Source organism: Doryrhamphus excisus, chromosome 10 (genome assembly GCF_030265055.1).
Source record: "Doryrhamphus excisus isolate RoL2022-K1 chromosome 10, RoL_Dexc_1.0, whole genome shotgun sequence".
Classification (NCBI taxonomy): domain Eukaryota; kingdom Metazoa; phylum Chordata; class Actinopteri; order Syngnathiformes; family Syngnathidae; genus Doryrhamphus; species Doryrhamphus excisus.
The window spans coordinates 5,406,836-5,424,686 of NC_080475.1; the positions used below are offsets into that span (position 1 = coordinate 5,406,836).

The window sequence follows — 17,851 nt, forward strand, 5'->3', positions numbered from 1 at the left end:
ATGTGTGAATAGTTGTCTGCCAAGTATGTTAATATGGTTTCACGTGCCTTCATGTCTAAATTTAGAGGGAAAAGTACCTTTTGTACCCCCACCCTTCTGAGGAAAGTAAGTTTGCATCATGCCACAATTGGAAAAAAAACCCAATACTTTTTTTGCATTATTATTTTCGTTTTACTAGTTTATAAAATATTTAAATGTTTTCACAATTAATATCCTTTGACAAATTTCACCCACATTCATTCAACACAGCCGACAACAAAATGGTTTGGAAATGGAAAACTTGTCAAAAAAGTATTTTAGTAGTTTGCATCTGTGTACAACTGCACCAAAACAATGTAATCCAATAGGGAAAGTGTACCTAATATTGTGTCCAGTATGAGTCCCAACCGGTTTAGCTTTGCAGTACATTTATTGTCCTCTAGGTGGTGCTGTTTCCTCCTGGTCGGCTTCCCTTTGTTTTTCCTCCTGTCACCCGGAGCCGCGATCTCTATCAGACGGCGCTTGTCCATTTTTTTTGAAACCTTTTAATGATGGCGGAGGATAGCGAATCCGCGGCCAGCCAACAGAGCTTGGAGCTGGACGACCAGGACACCTGCGGGATAGACGGGGACAACGAGGAGGAGAATGAGAATACGCAAGGGTGAGGACGGCCTGTCTGAGCTGGCCAACACACTCGCCATACATCACACAAGACTGCCTGTGTGTGTGTGTGTGTGTATGTGTGTGTGTGTGTTTATAAGGATGTGTGATGTGCTTGGTGGCTAATGCAGTTAGCCGACTCAAACATAACCAGGCTTGCCCGCCTGTAGGGCCATGTTTTCGGGCTCGTAACATCTCGAAAAAGTTGTGTGATATGTACGTGTCATTGTAACTACTTTAAAAAATGTCATACGGGCTTTATTGAAAGGGTGTCAAGCAAACCGTTAGCTAGCTAGCGTTGGGCTAGCTAGCTGTCATTCGTTGCTATGACAGCTAACGTTAGCCCGCTGCCTCCGCGCCTTTCTGCGCGTGCGTGCGCCCGTTTGTGTTTATGTGTGTGTTTTGTTTGCTATGTACTGACTCAGTCCAAGTTACCTCAAGATAACGTGATGTTTGTCGTCATGTCCGTAGTAGTCCATGCGGAGATCTGGGGGCCAAGAGGAAGAAGAAGAAACAGAAAAGGAAGAAGGAGAAGCCAAGCTCTGGAGGAGCCAAGTCGGACTCTGCTTCTGACTCTCAGGAGATCAAGGTGTAAATATTAGATTGCTTTGTTTCTTTGTTGACAAGTGAATACCAATATAGTGTCATTGTTTGGTTGCTGAGTGAGTGCTGCCGGGCGCTGGGGGAGCTGTGGTTCATTGAGTGTGCCGAGCATGCACACACATATGCAGGAGACTTTGCTAAGCGCTGGTGGTATTATGAAGCTAGTTTTCCTGTAATTGTAGTTTGTGCACACCTGGATGTAAAAACAACTCAAACAAAGTCGGCTTCAACAAACTGTACCTGCCCTTATCAAAGACTTATGACATCACTATTATTAACAAAACGTCAAATCAGCGGTAATCGTAATGGTTTTATTTCATTTGAACATGCATCAGATTACAATTGAGTGCATCCCATAATCAGTTCCCAGTTCCACATGTCCAAAAGGAGTAGGAAGAAGCAAAGCTTATTAAATCCTACCCCTCCATCTGGTACTTTTACAATCAGTAACTGTTACATTTGTTCACTTCCTGCTTTCCATAATACAGTTTAAGGTTGTTTTGTTTTGTTTTTTTAATAATGTACCTCTTACCGAAGTACAAGGTGATATGACCATACAATATGACCAAAATGGCATCTTATTGGAGGGCAGCGGGGTGTGCGGGGACTGCTGGGGTGCTGGGCACTCGGTGGGTGCACTCAGGGGCTAGGGGGGTCGGGGCCAGGTGGGTTGGCTGGCGGGGTTGGTGGTGTGCTTCAGCAATGTCCTGGGGCTTTGCTGGGGTGTCCGATGTTCCCACTCTTCTTTTGTTGTTTTGTCTTATGTAAGATTCTGTGATTATATGTGTGTGTGTGGGGGGGGGGGGGGGCGTGGAGAAGGGGTAGGATTTAATAAGCTTTGCTTCTTCCTGCTCTTTTTCAGACATGTGTAGTAATGAGGTGTTGTGTGTGTGCATGTATGTGTATGTATATGTATGTATATATGTGTGTGTATGTATGTATATCTACATATATATATATATATATATATATATAAATAGATATTGTAAGTGTATGTGTGAGAAAGAATAATGTAACATAGTATGCATGTCTGAAATAAATTAAGAAAAGAAAAAAAGAAAAGAACAATGACATTATGTGTACCATAGTAATTGTCAATATAGTGAGATATATAGCACATCATGACTGTTCACCGAAACATGAGTGCAAAAAGTACATATGTATTTAAAATTCCACTGTCCTGTCCTCGTACTTCATATCTCCTGTTGTTCAATAGAATCCCGGTTTGCCCATCCAGAAGCTTCAGGACATCCAAAGAGCCATGGAGTTGCTGTCCTGTCAGGGCCCAGCGAAGAGCATTGATGAGGCAGCCAAGCACAAGTACCAGTTTTGGGACACACAGCCAGTGCCCAAGTTAAGTAAGTATTTAGCGTGTATACACCACTCTTAAACGCGTTTTTACCATGCGACCTTGCATTTTTCTGCCTCTTCTTTCCGTGCCTGTAGGCCCTTTGGCACAGACATCCCACACAGGCAGATAATTGCTGGACGTAATTTTACGACTCCGATACATCCAAAACATCCCTCTCAGTACCGGACATTTTTGACGATTTTGACAGATTGTGTGCTAGGGCTACATACCAAAAGAACCACCTTTTCAGCAATAAGAAGAACACGGTGCAAGAGGACTTGATTAGTATGGATGTGGATGGACGAGGTTGTGTGTCATATCGCTCTTTTGGCTGCACCAGAGGGATCTGCCGCTCTTGAGCAATTCCCTCAAAGTATTATAGAGTTGTAAGGTCCACTTGAATGGCATGCTTTGCGGTATTACAGTAATCTGGTTTCCATGAGGGCTGCACGGCGGTCGAGTGGTTAGCGCTCAGACCTCACAGCTAGGAGACCCGGGTTCAATTCCACCCTCGGCCATCTCTGTGTGGAGTTTGCATGTTCTCCCACGTGCATGTTCCAAAAACATGCTAGGTTAATTAGCGACTCCAAATTGTCCATAGGTATGAATGTGAGTGTGAATGGTTGTTTGTCTATATGTGCCCTGTGATTGGCTGGCCACCAGTCCATATGTGTGTACCCCGCCTCTCGCCCCAAGATAGGCTCCAGCACCCCCCGCGACCCTCGTGAGGAGAAGCGGTAGAAAATAAACTAGAAAATTCCCGCGGAAATTTTGATGGACTGGCCACCTGTGCTGTGAACCTCGGGCCCGGTGGGCCAACGGCTACCGCGATAGCACCTAGCAAGAAAGCCTCAAGTACGGAAAAAGTTGATGCAGTCCCATAGTGTCCTCACATCATGCCAAGTGTGTAATTGCCTTTAAACATGAGTAAATTAGCTTAAATGCTAACATGCTAACAATCATTATGCTAGCACCTAGCAAGAGAGCCTCAAGTTTAGAAAGTGCCAAGGTTGTCCGATAACCTCCCTACATCATGCCATGTGTGTATTTGCCTTTAAACGTGAGTAAATTAGCTTAAATGCTAACATGCTAACAGTTATCATGCTAGCACCTAGCAAGAGAGCCTCAAGTTTAGAAAGTGCCAAGGTTGTCCTATAACCTCCCTACACCATGCCATATGTGTATTTGCCTGAAGACATGAGTAAATTAGCTTAAATGCTAACATGCTAACGGCTACCATGCTAGCACCTAGCAAGAGAGCATCAAATTGAGAAAGTGCCAAGGTTGTCCTATAACCTCCCCACATCATGTCATGTGTGTATTTGCCTTTAAACGTGAGTAAATTAGCTTAAATGCTAACATGCTAACAACCATTAAGCTAGCACCTAGCAAGAGAGCCTCAAGTCTAGAAAGTGCCAAGGTTGTCCTATAACCTCCCTACACCATGCCATATGTGTATTTGCCTGAAGACATGAGTAAATTAGCTTAAATGCTAACATGCTAATGGCTACCATGCTAGCACCTAGCAAGATAGCATCAAGATGAGAAAGTGCCAAGGTTGTCCTATAACCTCCCCACATCATGTCATGTGTGTATTTGCCTTTAAACGTGAGTAAATTAGCTTAAATGTTAACATGCTAACAATCATTATGCTAGCACCTAGCAAGAGAGCCTCAAGTTTAGAAAGTGCCAAGGTTGTCCTATAACCTCCCTACACCATGCCATATGTGTATTTGCCTGAAGACATGAGTAAATTAGCTTAAATGCTAACATGCTAACGGCTACCATGCTAGCACCTAGCAAGAGAGCATCAAGTTGAGAAAGTGCCAAGGTTGTCCTATAACCTCCCTACATCATGCCATGTGTGTATTTGCCTTTAGACATGAGTAAATTAGCTTAAATGCTAACATGCTAACGGCTAACATGCTAGCACCTAGCAAGACAGCCTCAAGTTTAGAAACTACCAAGGTTGTCCTATAACCTCCCCACATCATGCCATGTGTGTATTTGCCTTTAAACGTGAGTAAATTAGCTTATATGCTAACACGCTAACAGTCATTATGCTAGCACCTAGCAAGAGAGCCTCAAGTTTAGAAAGTGCCAAGGATGTCCTATAACGTCCCTGCATCATGCATGTGTGTATTTGCATTTAGACATGAGTAAATTAGCTTAAATGCTAACACGCTAACGGCTAACATGCTAGCACCTAGCAAGAGAGTTTCAAGTTTACAAAGTGCCAAGGTTGTCCTTCAACCTCCCTATATCATGCCATGTGTGTATTTGCCTTTAAACGTGAGTAAATTAGCTTAAATGCTAACATGCTAACAGTTATCATGCTAGCACCTAGCAAGAGACCCTCAAGTTTAGAAAGTGCCAAGGTTGTCCTATAACCTCCCTACATCATGCCATGTGTGTATTTGCCTTTAGACGTGAGTAAATTAGCTTAAATGCTAACATGCTAACGGCTAACATGCTAGCACCTAGCAAGACAGCCTCAAGTTTAGAAACTACCAAGGTTGTCCTATAACCTCCCCACATCATGTCATGTGTATATTTGCCTTTAAACGTGAGTAAATTAGCTTAAATGCTAACATGCTAACAATCATTATGCTAGCACCTAGCAAGACAGCCTCAAGTTTAGAAAGTGCCAAGGTTGTCCTATAACCTCCCTACATCATGCCATGTGTGTATTTGCCTTTTAACGTGAGTAAATTAGCTTAAATGCTAACATGCTAACAGTTATCATGCTAGCACCTAGCAAGAGAGCCTCAAGTTTAGAAAGTGCCAAGGTTGTCCTATAACCTCCCTACATCATGCCATGTGTGTATTTGCCTTTAGACATGAGTAAATTAGCTTAAATGCTAACATGCTAACGGGTCCATGCTAGCACCTAGCAAGAGAGCCTCAAGTTCAGAAACTGCCAAGGTTGTCCTATGACCTCCCTGCATCATGCCATGGGTGTATTTGCCTTTAAACATGAGTAAATTAGCTTAAATGCTAACATGCTAACATGCTAGCAATTAGCATTTAGCCACAGAGAGAGTTCAGAAGTTTATCTAAAAAATGAGCCATCAATCACGTTTCTACGTGGCCGTATGGCTGAGCTACAAGGCTGTGAAAAGTCTGTAAATTCTCGTTTTCTCTGGAATGCGGCTGTTCTAAAAATAGAATGGTGTACCTAATCTAGTGGCCGATTTTTTTTTCTATCGCGAATAGCGTCGCCATGGTTACACGAAACGTTCCAAAAAATAAATACCGCTGTAGTCCCGAGCGTCACGATTCCGACGGTGTAACATGTGTGGGGGTCCTTCTTGCGGTTTTGGCCGCATTACGCGCACAAAAAGTGGAAGATTAAGATATAAGAATAATAAAAATTGGTAAACACCACAAGGAATAACAATATGGGCTGGCTCAGTAGCCAGCCCATAGACTGCTACTGCAAGTAGCAGTCTATGGGCTGGCTACTGGGCCAGTCCATAATGAATGAATGAATGGTTTCCATGACGATGGGGTCCATGCAAGTGAGGTCATGGGTTTGACAGGCGTTGTGTTGTTTGTGTAGATGAGGTGGTGACGAGCCACGGCCCAATCGAAGCTGACAAAGAGAATATCAGACAGGAGCCCTATTCCTTACCTCAAGGCTTCATGTGGGACACTCTGGATCTCAGCAACGCGGATGTGGTGAGTACAGTAGGCGGGGGGGGCATTTGTTTCAGCAGGTCACCCAAGTCATGAAGTGTGTTGTGTTTTCCCCAGCTGAAGGAGCTGTACACGTTGTTAAATGAGAACTACGTGGAGGACGACGATAACATGTTTAGATTTGATTATTCACCAAACTTCCTCAAATGGTAAGCAGCCAACTTGATGTTCCCTTTCTGTCTTTCTTTTAGAGCCTTGTTTTAATATCAGAAACAAGCACGCCCCTCTTCCTCTTCTACCTTTTTATTTCCTCAAAGATGTCATTGTTTTGGACATGCTAAACAAGTTACATTGAATGGGATTCGTTCCAGGTTCTTTACATTTTCCCATCTACGTTGTGCTTTGTCACATGCTCATTGATGTCTATATGCCTTTATTAGTCCCTCAAGGGGAAATTCCAGGTTTGCAGCAATGATATGCACGTCTCTGAAATTTGTCTTCTCCCTTGTCAGGGCTTTACGTCCACCCGGTTGGTTACCTCAGTGGCACTGTGGCGTGCGAGTTTCCTCAAATAAGAAGCTGGTTGGATTCATTAGTGCCATCCCTGCGGAAATTCGCATTTATGACACGTGAGTAATTGATGGAATGAGCGTCAATGCAGTTTCGATGACAGTGGAAGCTTGGTTAGCGTCATTGATCCGTTCCAGAAGGTCAAACTCAAACTAAAAAACTGAAACGTACTCTTATCTGAATCACTACTCAAACTAAAACGTACTCAAACTGAATCATTATTCAAACTAAAACATACTCTAACTGAATCATTACTCAAACTAAAGCGTACTCTAACTGAATCATTACTCAAACTAAAACGTACTCAAACTGAATCATTACTCAAACTAAAGCGTACTCTAACTGAATCATTACTCAAACTAAAGCGTACTCTAACTGAATCATTACTCAAACTAAAACGTACTCAAACTGAATCATTACTCAAACTAAAGCGTACTCTAACTGAATCATTACTCAAACTAAAGCGTACTCTAACTGAATCATTACTCAAACTAAAACGTACTCTAACTGAATCATTACTCAAACTAAAACGTACTCTAACTGAATCATTCCTCAAACTAAAACGTACTCTAACTGAATCATTACTCAAACTAAAACGTACTCTAACTGAATCATTCCTCAAACTGAAACGTACTCTAACTGAATCATTTTTTTCTGGTTGCAATAACATGCTCACAGGAATGTTGTATGATAATATACAAAAACCGAGGCAACATTTTGCCGTAACTCTTTGGATGTAAACTAAAATATGCGCTAACCGAGGCGTACGAAAACGGAGGTTCCGCTGTATTTTGATTGTACCTAATGTTGTGGTCCGTACCCCACTCGAAGCAGCGATGACAGAGTACGTTGACAGCCAATGCTCCATCTCCACTTAGGTTGAAGAGGATGGTCGAAATCAACTTCCTGTGTGTCCACAAGAAGCTGCGTTCAAAGCGAGTAGCGCCGGTGCTCATCAGAGAGATAACGCGGCGGGTCAACCTGGAAGGAATATTTCAGGCGGTGTACACGGCGGGAGTCGTGCTGCCTAAACCGGTGTCCACGTGCAGGTAAGGACTCGTGCGCTCAACGGCAACAAATAGACAACAAATCCTTTGGTTCTGTATTTCATTTCATGTACATTTTCATTTCCTGCTCCAAGTGTCTTGAAATTTCTCCTACTCATTTATGTAGACGTATGTAATTTACCAACCGGGCCCCGGCGTAAGGCTTGTCATGTCAAGTGACAATCACATGACTTCTCATTTATCATTTCCGATATTATGCAATCATTTCCATCATATTCCAGCATCCACTTCCTCCTATTTATGTTTCATGTTTTTTATGATGAAAAGGATCCATGTTAAATCACGCAATGATTTTTGACTTGTCATCACTCAGATACTGGCATCGCTCTCTGAACCCCAGAAAGCTGGTGGAGGTCAAATTCTCCCACCTGAGCAGAAACATGACCCTGCAAAGAACCATGAAACTCTACAGACTACCAGATGTAAACATCTCCACCTCTTTCTCTGCCTTGCATCTCTTACAGCAGAGATGATTCGTTGAAGTATCTATTGGCTCAATGCGCTTCTTTTATTTCTTTACTGCAGAGCATCAAGACTGCTGGTTTGCGGCCGATGGAGAGGCACGACATCCGGCAGGTGACTGAGCTGCTGCAGAAGTACCTGAGACGTTTCCAGCTGGCGCCTTCCATGAGCGAAGAGGAAGTGGCTCACTGGTTCCTACCACAGGAGAACATCATCGACACATACGTTGTAGAGGTAGCAAGAACGTTCATTTGCATGCTTTGATATCCATCGAGACGTCGAAACCACGGAAACAGAAGATGACGGATGGTAACTCGGTGAAGAAATTCTTATCCTTGCATTGAAGTGGCTCTTGTATCTACCTCGCAGGGTGCCGGTGGCGTCCTGACAGACTTCGCTAGTTTCTACACTCTGCCCTCCACCGTGATGCATCACCCCCTCCATCGGAGCTTGAAGGCCGCGTATTCCTTTTACAATGTTCACACACAGACGCCGCTACTGGACTTAATGAACGATGCCCTCATCCTCGCCAAACTGGTGAGTAGGCGTCCCCAGGGGCGCCATTAGGTTCTGAGGACAGGGGGGGCTTAGCCCTTTGGAGATGCACAGGATATGAATGAATGTTGTAGACGTTCAAAAAAATAAAAAAATCCAAAAACCAAATAAGGAACAAGAACCGCAATATAACTTTCCCACTTTTGGACAGATTTAGTAGAGATACTCAATTGTTTTAGGCCACCATTAAATGTACACAAGTACACACAAACTACACAAGTAAATATTACACAAGCAATTATATAATAATCATTGTTATATTATTAATTAGCCTATTATTATTACTATCATCATTATTCTTCTTCTGATTATTACTACTACTAGTAGGCTAGTATTAGCCTGCTTATTAACTTGCTTATTAGCCTGCTTTTGCCCTATTTTATGAAATTTGTCAGATAATTTTTTCTAAATAAATAAATAAATAATTAAAAAAAAAATAATGTCAGATAATTTTTTCTAAATAAATACCTTTAAAACAATTAAAATTTATTACAAATATCAAATAATTTAGGGTGGCCGAAGCCCCCCTAAAATAGGGCTTTTGCCCTATTTTATGAAATTTTGCAGATAATGTTTTCTAAATAAATAAATAAAAACAATTAAAAAATAATGTTGGATAATATTACAAATTTATATTTATATTTATTACAAATAAATAATTTAGGGGGGCTTAAGAACATTTTAGGGTGGCTGAAGCCCCCCTAAAATAGGGCTTTTGCCCTATTTTATTAAATTTGTCAGATATTTTTTTCTAAATAAATAAATTAATTAATTTAAAAAAAATGTCGGATAATTTTTCTAAATAAATAAATAAAATTTTAAAAAATGTATAAAAAATATCAAATAATTTAGGGGGCCTTAAGAAAATTTTAGGGGGGCTGAAGACCCCCTAAAATGGGGCTTTTGCCTTATTTTATTAAATTTGTCAGATATTTTTTTCTAAATAAATAAATAAAAGTTTTAAAAAATTTATGAAAAATATCAAATAATTTAGGGGGGCTTAAGAAAATTTTATGGTGGCTGAAGCCCCTCCTAAAATAGGCCTAATGACGCCACTGGGATCCCAGAAACAAGTGACATGGTTCCACCCTTTCTGTTACCATGTGGGGGGGGGTCACATGTTAGTTTAACAATTTAAAAACTGCATCTCAGGTGGAAACGTCTCTGATCTTGTCTTCTCATGTGCTTCTGCTGTTGTTTTTAACAGAAAGGCTTTGACGTGTTCAATGCTCTGGACCTCATGGAGAATAAAGTCTTTCTGGATAAGCTGAAATTTGGTATAGGAGATGGAAATCTGCAGTATTACCTCTATAACTGGAAATGTCCCCCAATGGACCCTGATAAGGTCAGTTCATCAAATTTTTTTTTTTAATTTTATTTTATGGGAGACTGAATGAAAACACAAATGGAAACCTCTTGTGTTGCAGGTCGGCCTCGTGCTTCAGTAGCCTGTGCCTTTGGGGCTGCTACACACACACACACACACACAAACACAGCTCATCCAAGCAAGGTACTGGGTAGCTCTTGAAGCAGGCATCTCTGGCACATTTTTCTGGAGGTGATGGGAACTGTTGCATCAACATTCTGAATGTGAACATCATGCTATGCCTGAGATGCTCCAAAACAGCTGGAAGTTTGAAAGGAAGCGGTGTGGCATGCGGTATGTCAGTCAAAAAAAAAAAAAAAAAAGAAAAAACAGTAAGTAAACATGCGGTATGTAATATTTTTCTTTATTTTTATTGAGCTTCTTCTAAAGAAGTTCTGCTGTCCCTGTATACTGCTGCACTTGAGTAGTGGGAATGTTCTTATTGCAATGGCCGCTCGTGCAGTATCTATACTTTCTTTTCTGGGTACGTCGGATTTGATGATGTTGTGGGTACAATTCCACATGATGATGATGATGATGAGTAGTTCCGGGGGATGACTTGTACCCTCCTGATCCTTCATGAAACCAACCGGTGCACTGTCGAGGTCGGATGCCATGAAACACTCAACTTTTTTTTTTAATGAAGAATGTATTATTAAATCAATGAAGCACAATTTTAGGGCTCCTTAAAAGTCCTCAAGGGCCCCCATTTTTTTGAAAACCCGCTACGGTACTTTTGAAGTTTGAGGGTGCGCTGCGGCCGTGTTATAATGCTGTGTCTTCCGTTTGTGGTCGGAGACAGTATTTAGTATAAATTGCAGAGAAAAGAGCATTTACTTTTTCATTCCGAGAATAAGCTGCATTTGTTTTTGTTGCTGTTCAATGATTCCTCACAGAGAGAACTGCTGCGCTAGTTTGATATTTGGGCTGTTTTTCCTTCTCTTGTTGCGTTCAGGTCCTTTTTTTTATTCATTCCGGTTTGTCATACTGTGTCTGTGAGTCTAAAAATATGTTATTTTTCTTTGTGTCGTGCCGATAAATGCATGGAAAAAGTTCACATCCGATTACAAATTCACGTTTAAAAAAAAAAAAATCAAAGCGGGCAACCAGAAAACTGTGAAAATTCATTTTTTTCAAAGTTCTACTCTCATATTTGAGATGTCGCTGCATCACTGAAGCCGATTCTGTGCTCCTTCCCTTTATAAACAAAGAAAAGCAGACTACTGGTTTGTTGTTTTAGGTCAAGTGAGCGGGTGAACATTGACTTGGTTGCGTCGCCGACATTTTTGCCTGCATTTGTGTGAATGTTGCGCATGTTACTAGCCACGCCCTTTAGTGACGACTCAACAACCCCCCCCCCCCACGCAGATACCTGCCTTATTTGGAAGATTTTTGTCAGACTTTTTCGGAATGCACTTTGGAAGACGACACAAACAGCTTTGTTAACAAACGGAAGTCCCAATATTTTTATTCAATTCCACTGTAAGCTGTGAGAAAGACGAAAGAACCTGTACCAGCATCATTTAGATCACGTGATCACCATGCAAATGTCAATCTGTTTCAACACACACGCCGCCTATACCAGCATGGATATTTGAATAAATTCACTTGACAAAAATCAACCAGGATCAATCATTTGAACATTTGTTGTCAGTCACACAAAAAGCGACGGTGCTGCATCGTCATGAGAACTTCTAGTACTTCTATGTTAGCATTATCCAGGAAGTAAGGGATTAAGGACTCATTAAGTACAGTAAACCTCGGATATATCGGATTCAATTGTTCCCACTGGTTTTGTCCGATATAAGCCAAATCCGTTATATGCGTATACCGGAAAATGTCCGTTTTACGCATATATCGGATTTATATCCGGTATATGCGTAAATCGGATTTTATCCATTATAAAAAGGCACTTCCTTGACTATGAATGAAAAGAGACGTAAGGTAATGAGAATTGAACTTTATTGGACTCTGAGCATAACAAATTGTTAATTAAGCTAGGCCCTGTTACGCCCGTCAGGCCTACGTTATTTCCAATAGTGAGGTTAAGATCTCATTGACTGCTGTGCTAGTATTATTGACGTCACTCACTTTTATATTTGTCCTAAATCTGGAGCCAGGAGAAAGACAATAGCCAGTGACATCAACAATATTAGCATAACGATGCGGCCATCCGATATATGCCAGGGAAATTTAATGGAAATGCATTGGAACGGGACTGGAGATTTTGTCCGAAATAGGTGAAATCCGTTCTAAAAAATCCGATATATGCAATGAATTTTTATTGGAAATGCATTACAGAAAAATCGGTTCTTTTTTATCTGTCCGTTGTGAGCGAATTTCTGATATATCCGAGTCCGATATATCCGAGGTTTACTGTAATACAGTAATACAGAGCGCCAATACTGAATGGGGGAGAACAGTCAGTTGCGGCGATTTTCTACCTTTGTGGATTAATATCAAAAACCACTTCCTGTCAGAGCTGGCATTTTTTCTACCTTTTTCCTATGTTGCTCCGCTGTACAAATGGCACAAATACTCGTACACAATTTTGCCTCCAATGAGTAAATTGGTGCTAAACAGATGTAAAGTGTGTATCGGTGTGCAAAGAAAATTTTTGAAACGTTGCAAATTTGCGGTAGGCATAATTTCCCAGAACTAGTTATGAAAGCATGCAACCAATGCCTAAACCAGGGGTGGGCAAACTACGGCCCGGGGGCCACATCCGGCCCGCCAAGTGTTTGAATACGGCCCGCCCAATCTTTCCAAAGTATTTAATTCAAACTCAACATACAACCTGGCATCATGGCCTGAGCCAACCTTTTGATGGTTTTATCAATTTCGTTGTTTGACATGGTCTGTTGTTTACAAAGTGCTCCTGAAAAAAGAGACACAAGCACATAATAATAATATAAATTAAAATAATAATTATTATATTATTATTATAACTATTATATTATATTTATATTAATGCTAATTATTTATATATAATGTTATATTTGCATATTTTATATAATAATATAATAATTATTATTTTAATTTTATTTTAATTATTATAATATTTTATTATTTTTAAAATATTTAAATATAAATATAAAATAATAAATAATAATAGCAGATTGCATGACAATTTTACAGATACAATAATACCAGGTGGACTGTTACGTGTAAAATATATAGTCTGCCCCCCCGGAAGTTTTGTTATATCAATGCGGCCCGCGAGTCAAAAAGTTTGCCCACCCCTGGCCTAAACAATATAGGCGGCACGTATCAAAGCTTGTGTCATTTACATGAAAATGTTCAATTTCCCAAGTATTTTCTGTAGCCTCTCGGATCTTCCTTGTAAGTTACTGTTCACGACTAATCATAACACCCAAAAGTGATCTCTTGTGGTCAGCAATTCCCACTCCTAGACTGTCAGTGCCTCCTTTTATTCTAGTTTATGCCTCTTTCCTGCTCTTTCCTGCTAGCTGCGAGATGATATAAAAACGGGTCAAAATGTCACAACTTCTTCACAGATGCGGGAGCGTGGTCATTTTGTGCCAATGTGTACCATTTTCTGTCACGAGTGTGCAATTTTTTGACACGCATTGCCATGGCAAACACTGCTTTATTCTATATAAACGGCACTGAATGGTAGGATGATGTTGACCCGCTTTTGGGTGTCGTGTCATTTTTCCATGTTGGCTACCAACACAGGACAAAAACACAGACTGTGAGGACCCAAGTCAACCAGCAAAAAAAAAAATGCCTCACATTAAATAAATCCATTAAAATGAAAGGGTTCTCTTCAGACATAAACGGTAAGAGCCGTGGTGCTGAACATATTTATCGGACACGATTTGTCATTTGTCTTTCTTTACTCTCAGCCGTCTTTTCTTTGCAGGGTTCGGAACAACTCTTTTCACTTGGAGAGGTTGCAGTGTGGAGGACGAGGAAGGTTCTTCACACTCAGGCTCCAGTTTCCTTTTCTGGCCGGGCCTCTTGCTTTCCTGCGGTCGTAACGCGACACTTGCCGCAGCCGCCGCAGCCGCTGCGCCTTGTAGCCAAGCAACATCCAGTGAGGGCACTTTAGGTATGATGGCTTCCACGGTGTCACGGAATATCGCTGCGCCGTCGTCTCGACAACCGTTCTGCCAGAACCCCAGCGCTAGTACGCTCTTCAGGCCCAGCGATTGCGCCACGCTCTCGCTTAGCCGGGGAACTTGGCAGGCGGGGACTCCTCTAGTGGCGCTCAGCGTTATCAGGTGATTGGTCATGTGCTTCGGCTTGACGGACTTGCACACCAGCACCAGTTTGAGTTGGTTCCTCTCCAAAGCTTTGGTGACCTCATTGATGCCCACGGCTAGTTGTCTCCTCGCTGACAAATCTGTCCAGCCACCCTTTGGAGAATCCTTCTTATCCGGGTCCTGGCTTGGCTCTGAGACGGGATCTGACCTAGATGAGGAGGTTTGATCGCTCTGTTTGCGCTGTTTTTTCTTCCAGGGCCTAAACACCTTTGGCTCTTTCTTCTCGAGACCCATTGAAGTTAGTTTTTCTTTTAAAGTAGTCAGGATGAAATGCATGTCGTGTTGAGGAAGGGGGCTCCACTGTAGTCCAAAAGGGCAGGAGAAGGAGGTTTTGGGTGGAATAGCTCTTACTTTGGCTTTTTTGCCACCTGACTTTCCTGGGGTGGACATTTCTTGACTAGAACTGAAAAAGAAATATAAACCATTAATTCGAGTCTAGTTAAACATAATGAATGACTTGCAGTTTTCACCAAACAAAACTAATAATATCATCTGAAACTTTACGAGATGTAAACGTTGCATAGACGTAACATCTTTGTAGTTAAATCTTTACACTTAAATCAAATAAATAATTTAAAAAGCCCAACACATAAACATATTTACCTGCGTATCACCACAGAAAGTAAGTTTCTCTCTTTAAATGTAATTGTGAAAGAATCCGTGTATCCAAACACATGAGCTAGCCACAGGATGCCGCCATCTTGTTTGAAATTGAAAAAAACTTTATTTAAAAAATAACTTACCTCTTTTAAAGAGACAGTACAGCAACCACGATTCACTGGAATGGCTGCATTGTTTTATTTCCATTAAACATGTTTGGAAAAACAGACCCTAAAATTATCGAAAGTGTAATGATGGCAGTTATTTTTCCGTAAGGTGTGGAACGAGTAGTCCTGAAGACGTGGCCCGTACATGGCGTGATGTGAATCAAGCAGGGAATCAACGTTTTTGTGCATTTCTGCTAAATGCTCTCAGTTCTGATAATTTTAAGCTGTATGGTGGGGTCATTTCGAAGACATGCCCCCAACTGTGGAGCTCTCTTAAATTGCATTTGGTTAAACGGGGCATAGGCGCTTGTGTGTCGCATATAGATGACGTCACTGGGTTTGCCGTTTTTTTCCCATAATAAAAAAAGTAACAATAATTTTACCTATAGCGTACTTGATACAGTTATATCTCATCACTCATTTTAATAAACAATTTTTACTTTTATTTTTTATGATATGCTAAAATCTATTTCGGGGGAAGATACGTGTTCCAATCCAAACTACCCATGTTCGTGTGGACTTTGCCTCAACCAGAACTGTCAGTTCCAGTCTACTGCATGCGCATGCGCATAAGTCAGCCAGCCAATCAGTTTCCCCCCTTGCTGTCTGGTCCCGCCTCACTAGCACCAGCCTCGTCCTTGCTACATTCTAGCAGTGAACCGTTGTTTTTTTTGCAATTACATCTGCAGCTACAAGAACGAGCCGACATCGATTTTTAAAATAACCACATCGAACACACATCGAGCAAAAATGACTTCTGTGGTAATATATATTTATGATATTTCACTTTTTGATGGACCATTACCGATTATCGACTGTGATCATGCGGGCGAGTCCCACACTGTAGTCCATCTCTGATTGACATGCTGCACACTTTCCTTCAGATTAAAGAGTATTCCATGCGGGGGGGGGGCGCAAAAAGGATTTGACTGATGCTACAATTAATATTTGTGTGCAATATCTGTTGTGTAAGATTTGAGAAGAAACACTGGATGTTTTGCTAGCGGTCTGTATTAAGTCAGTCTTACAGTGTCCTAGTTCCTTTGTGAAGTAGATCGGTTGAAGTAGGAACAAAAGCACCAGTCTTGCATAAAAGCCTATTGTTTAGCCCCCACGTGGTGTTCTAATAGGTTAAAGTTCAGCACACAAGATGACTTATCCGCTATTTTTTTTGTTACTGATTACTAAACAACCTGCCTTTATTATTAGATAACACACTTGATATTGCAAAGTGTTCTTTTTCACTTTCAGGCAGACTTTGAGAAGGCGGCCGAGGACGTAAAGAACTTGAAAACCAGACCATCAGACCAGGAACTGCTGGACCTTTACGGCCTCTACAAGCAGGCAGTCGTTGGAGATGTCAACACCGGTACGGCAAAACGGAATTATTGTTAATAATGAATAATTTCATGCAATAACAATGTGCACGTTCATATATTTACAGATAGACCAGGATTGTTTGACATGAAAGGAAAAGCCAAGTGGGACGCCTGGAATTCCCGGAAAGGTAAAAATCCAAATCCATGCATTGCATGTTATTGTTTGTATTATTAATCTGTCTTTTCTCTTTCAGGCATGTCCAAGGACGACGCCATGGCAGCTTACACGGCACTCGCTAAGGAAGTCATCAGCAAATATGGGATGCAATGAAGGAATGCAACGCAAGCGGAAATGATAACGTTCTTGACTGAAGCAATGAAGGACTGAAACGAGGCTGCCGTCTTAAAAATATTAACACACGGACCTCTGCTCTCAGAGGTTGTAATCACGCTGTTTTTTCTAAATTGCTCACCTGTGTGTGTGTCTTTTGCATCTCCGTTTGCAACGTAATAACAATGTCCGTGCGCCTTTTTAATGTTTTCGCTAATTGCTACTCGGCTTTTTCTTTTGTGTGAACGTTCGAATGCTAACGTGTGGTGATTTTCTCGATAACGGTAAATAAAACTTGATTTGTCATAACAGCAGAAAGAAATTATAATCAATGTTAATGTTAACTCTTTGAAAATAAAACATCTGCACTACTCTTTTGTGTTATTTGTGGCTCATTTCTAATGGAATCTAATGGAAAATGAACATTTTTCTTTATACGGTTCATAATTGGGAAGCACTTTGGGCGTGTGACCAATCACAGTGGAGTGGGTGTGACGTGCGTAGAATAAATTAAAACAGACCGTTTTGGCAGGGAGCACAAATCAAAGGAAATATAGCTGGAATAGGTGCAGATTCTGGAAAGTCTAAAAAGTTTTCTGTGCGGGTTATTGTGTGTAGCTGCTCTACAGGAGACCACAACTCAATACAAAGCATTGAAAAATGAGCATAATAGGTCCCCTTTAAATAATGGATTAAAAAATTGTAATAAAATGTCATGTAAAAGTCAAACACATAGTATATTTAATTGATGAATTCTGTTATAATCGATAAAGAAAATATTCATGCTCTGAATATGACATGTTGACACTTTTCTACTCTCTTTACTTGCTTTATTCAACTTCACTCTTCTGTAAAGTGTCTTTGAGTATTTTGAAAAGCGCTATACAAATAAA

At 41.0% G+C, this 17,851-nt stretch overlaps 3 protein-coding genes across 4 annotated transcripts; 2 read left to right on the top strand and 1 right to left on the bottom strand.

Moving 5' to 3' along the window:
• Positions 1 to 422: 422 nt before the first annotated feature.
• Positions 423 to 12,172, top strand: nmt2 (N-myristoyltransferase 2). Its single transcript, XM_058083661.1, has 12 exons — positions 423 to 640; positions 1,111 to 1,228; positions 2,459 to 2,600; positions 6,156 to 6,274; positions 6,350 to 6,441; positions 6,745 to 6,861; positions 7,681 to 7,851; positions 8,183 to 8,291; positions 8,395 to 8,565; positions 8,701 to 8,868; positions 10,094 to 10,231; positions 10,314 to 12,172. The coding sequence occupies exons 1-12, from the start codon at positions 528 to 530 to the stop codon at positions 10,332 to 10,334; spliced, it is 1,479 nt and encodes a 492-aa protein (XP_057939644.1). The 5' UTR covers positions 423 to 527; the 3' UTR covers positions 10,335 to 12,172.
• On the bottom strand, positions 10,725 to 15,784 carry rpp38 (ribonuclease P/MRP 38 subunit). Of its 2 annotated transcripts, none has more exons than XM_058083663.1 (2): positions 15,285 to 15,784; positions 10,725 to 14,944 (listed from the first exon to the last, which is right to left on the bottom strand). In XM_058083663.1, the coding sequence occupies exon 2, from the start codon at positions 14,929 to 14,931 to the stop codon at positions 14,098 to 14,100; it is 834 nt and encodes a 277-aa protein (XP_057939646.1). In that variant the 5' UTR covers positions 14,932 to 14,944; positions 15,285 to 15,784; the 3' UTR covers positions 10,725 to 14,097. The 2 variants fall into 2 exon arrangements, with proteins under 2 accessions (XP_057939646.1, XP_057939645.1); XM_058083662.1 differs by lacking the exon at positions 15,285 to 15,784 and adding an exon at positions 15,145 to 15,256.
• Positions 15,785 to 15,902: 118 nt separating this feature from the next.
• Positions 15,903 to 17,332, top strand: acbd7 (acyl-CoA binding domain containing 7). The gene is made up of 4 exons (XM_058083671.1): positions 15,903 to 16,070; positions 16,560 to 16,677; positions 16,753 to 16,815; positions 16,882 to 17,332. Exons 1-4 carry the CDS (start codon positions 16,059 to 16,061, stop codon positions 16,956 to 16,958), a joined length of 270 nt encoding a protein of 89 aa, XP_057939654.1. The 5' UTR covers positions 15,903 to 16,058; the 3' UTR covers positions 16,959 to 17,332.
• The last annotated feature ends 519 nt before the right edge of the window (positions 17,333 to 17,851 follow it).

Excerpts from the sequence above, each read along its gene's own strand:
- nmt2 (XM_058083661.1), top strand. The coding sequence starts at position 528 with ATGATGGCGGAGGATAGCGAATCCGCGGCCAGCCAACAGAGCTTGGAG. Across the intron at positions 6,862-7,680 it reads GAAATTCGCATTTATGACAC|GTTGAAGAGGATGGTCGAAA; the intron begins GTGAGTAATTGA and ends ATCTCCACTTAG. Across the intron at positions 8,292-8,394 it reads AACTCTACAGACTACCAGAT|AGCATCAAGACTGCTGGTTT; the intron begins GTAAACATCTCC and ends TCTTTACTGCAG.
- rpp38 (XM_058083663.1), bottom strand. The coding sequence starts at position 14,931 with ATGTCCACCCCAGGAAAGTCAGGTGGCAAAAAAGCCAAAGTAAGAGCT.
- acbd7 (XM_058083671.1), top strand. Across the intron at positions 16,678-16,752 it reads CGTTGGAGATGTCAACACCG|ATAGACCAGGATTGTTTGAC; the intron begins GTACGGCAAAAC and ends ATATATTTACAG. Across the intron at positions 16,816-16,881 it reads CGCCTGGAATTCCCGGAAAG|GCATGTCCAAGGACGACGCC; the intron begins GTAAAAATCCAA and ends TTTCTCTTTCAG.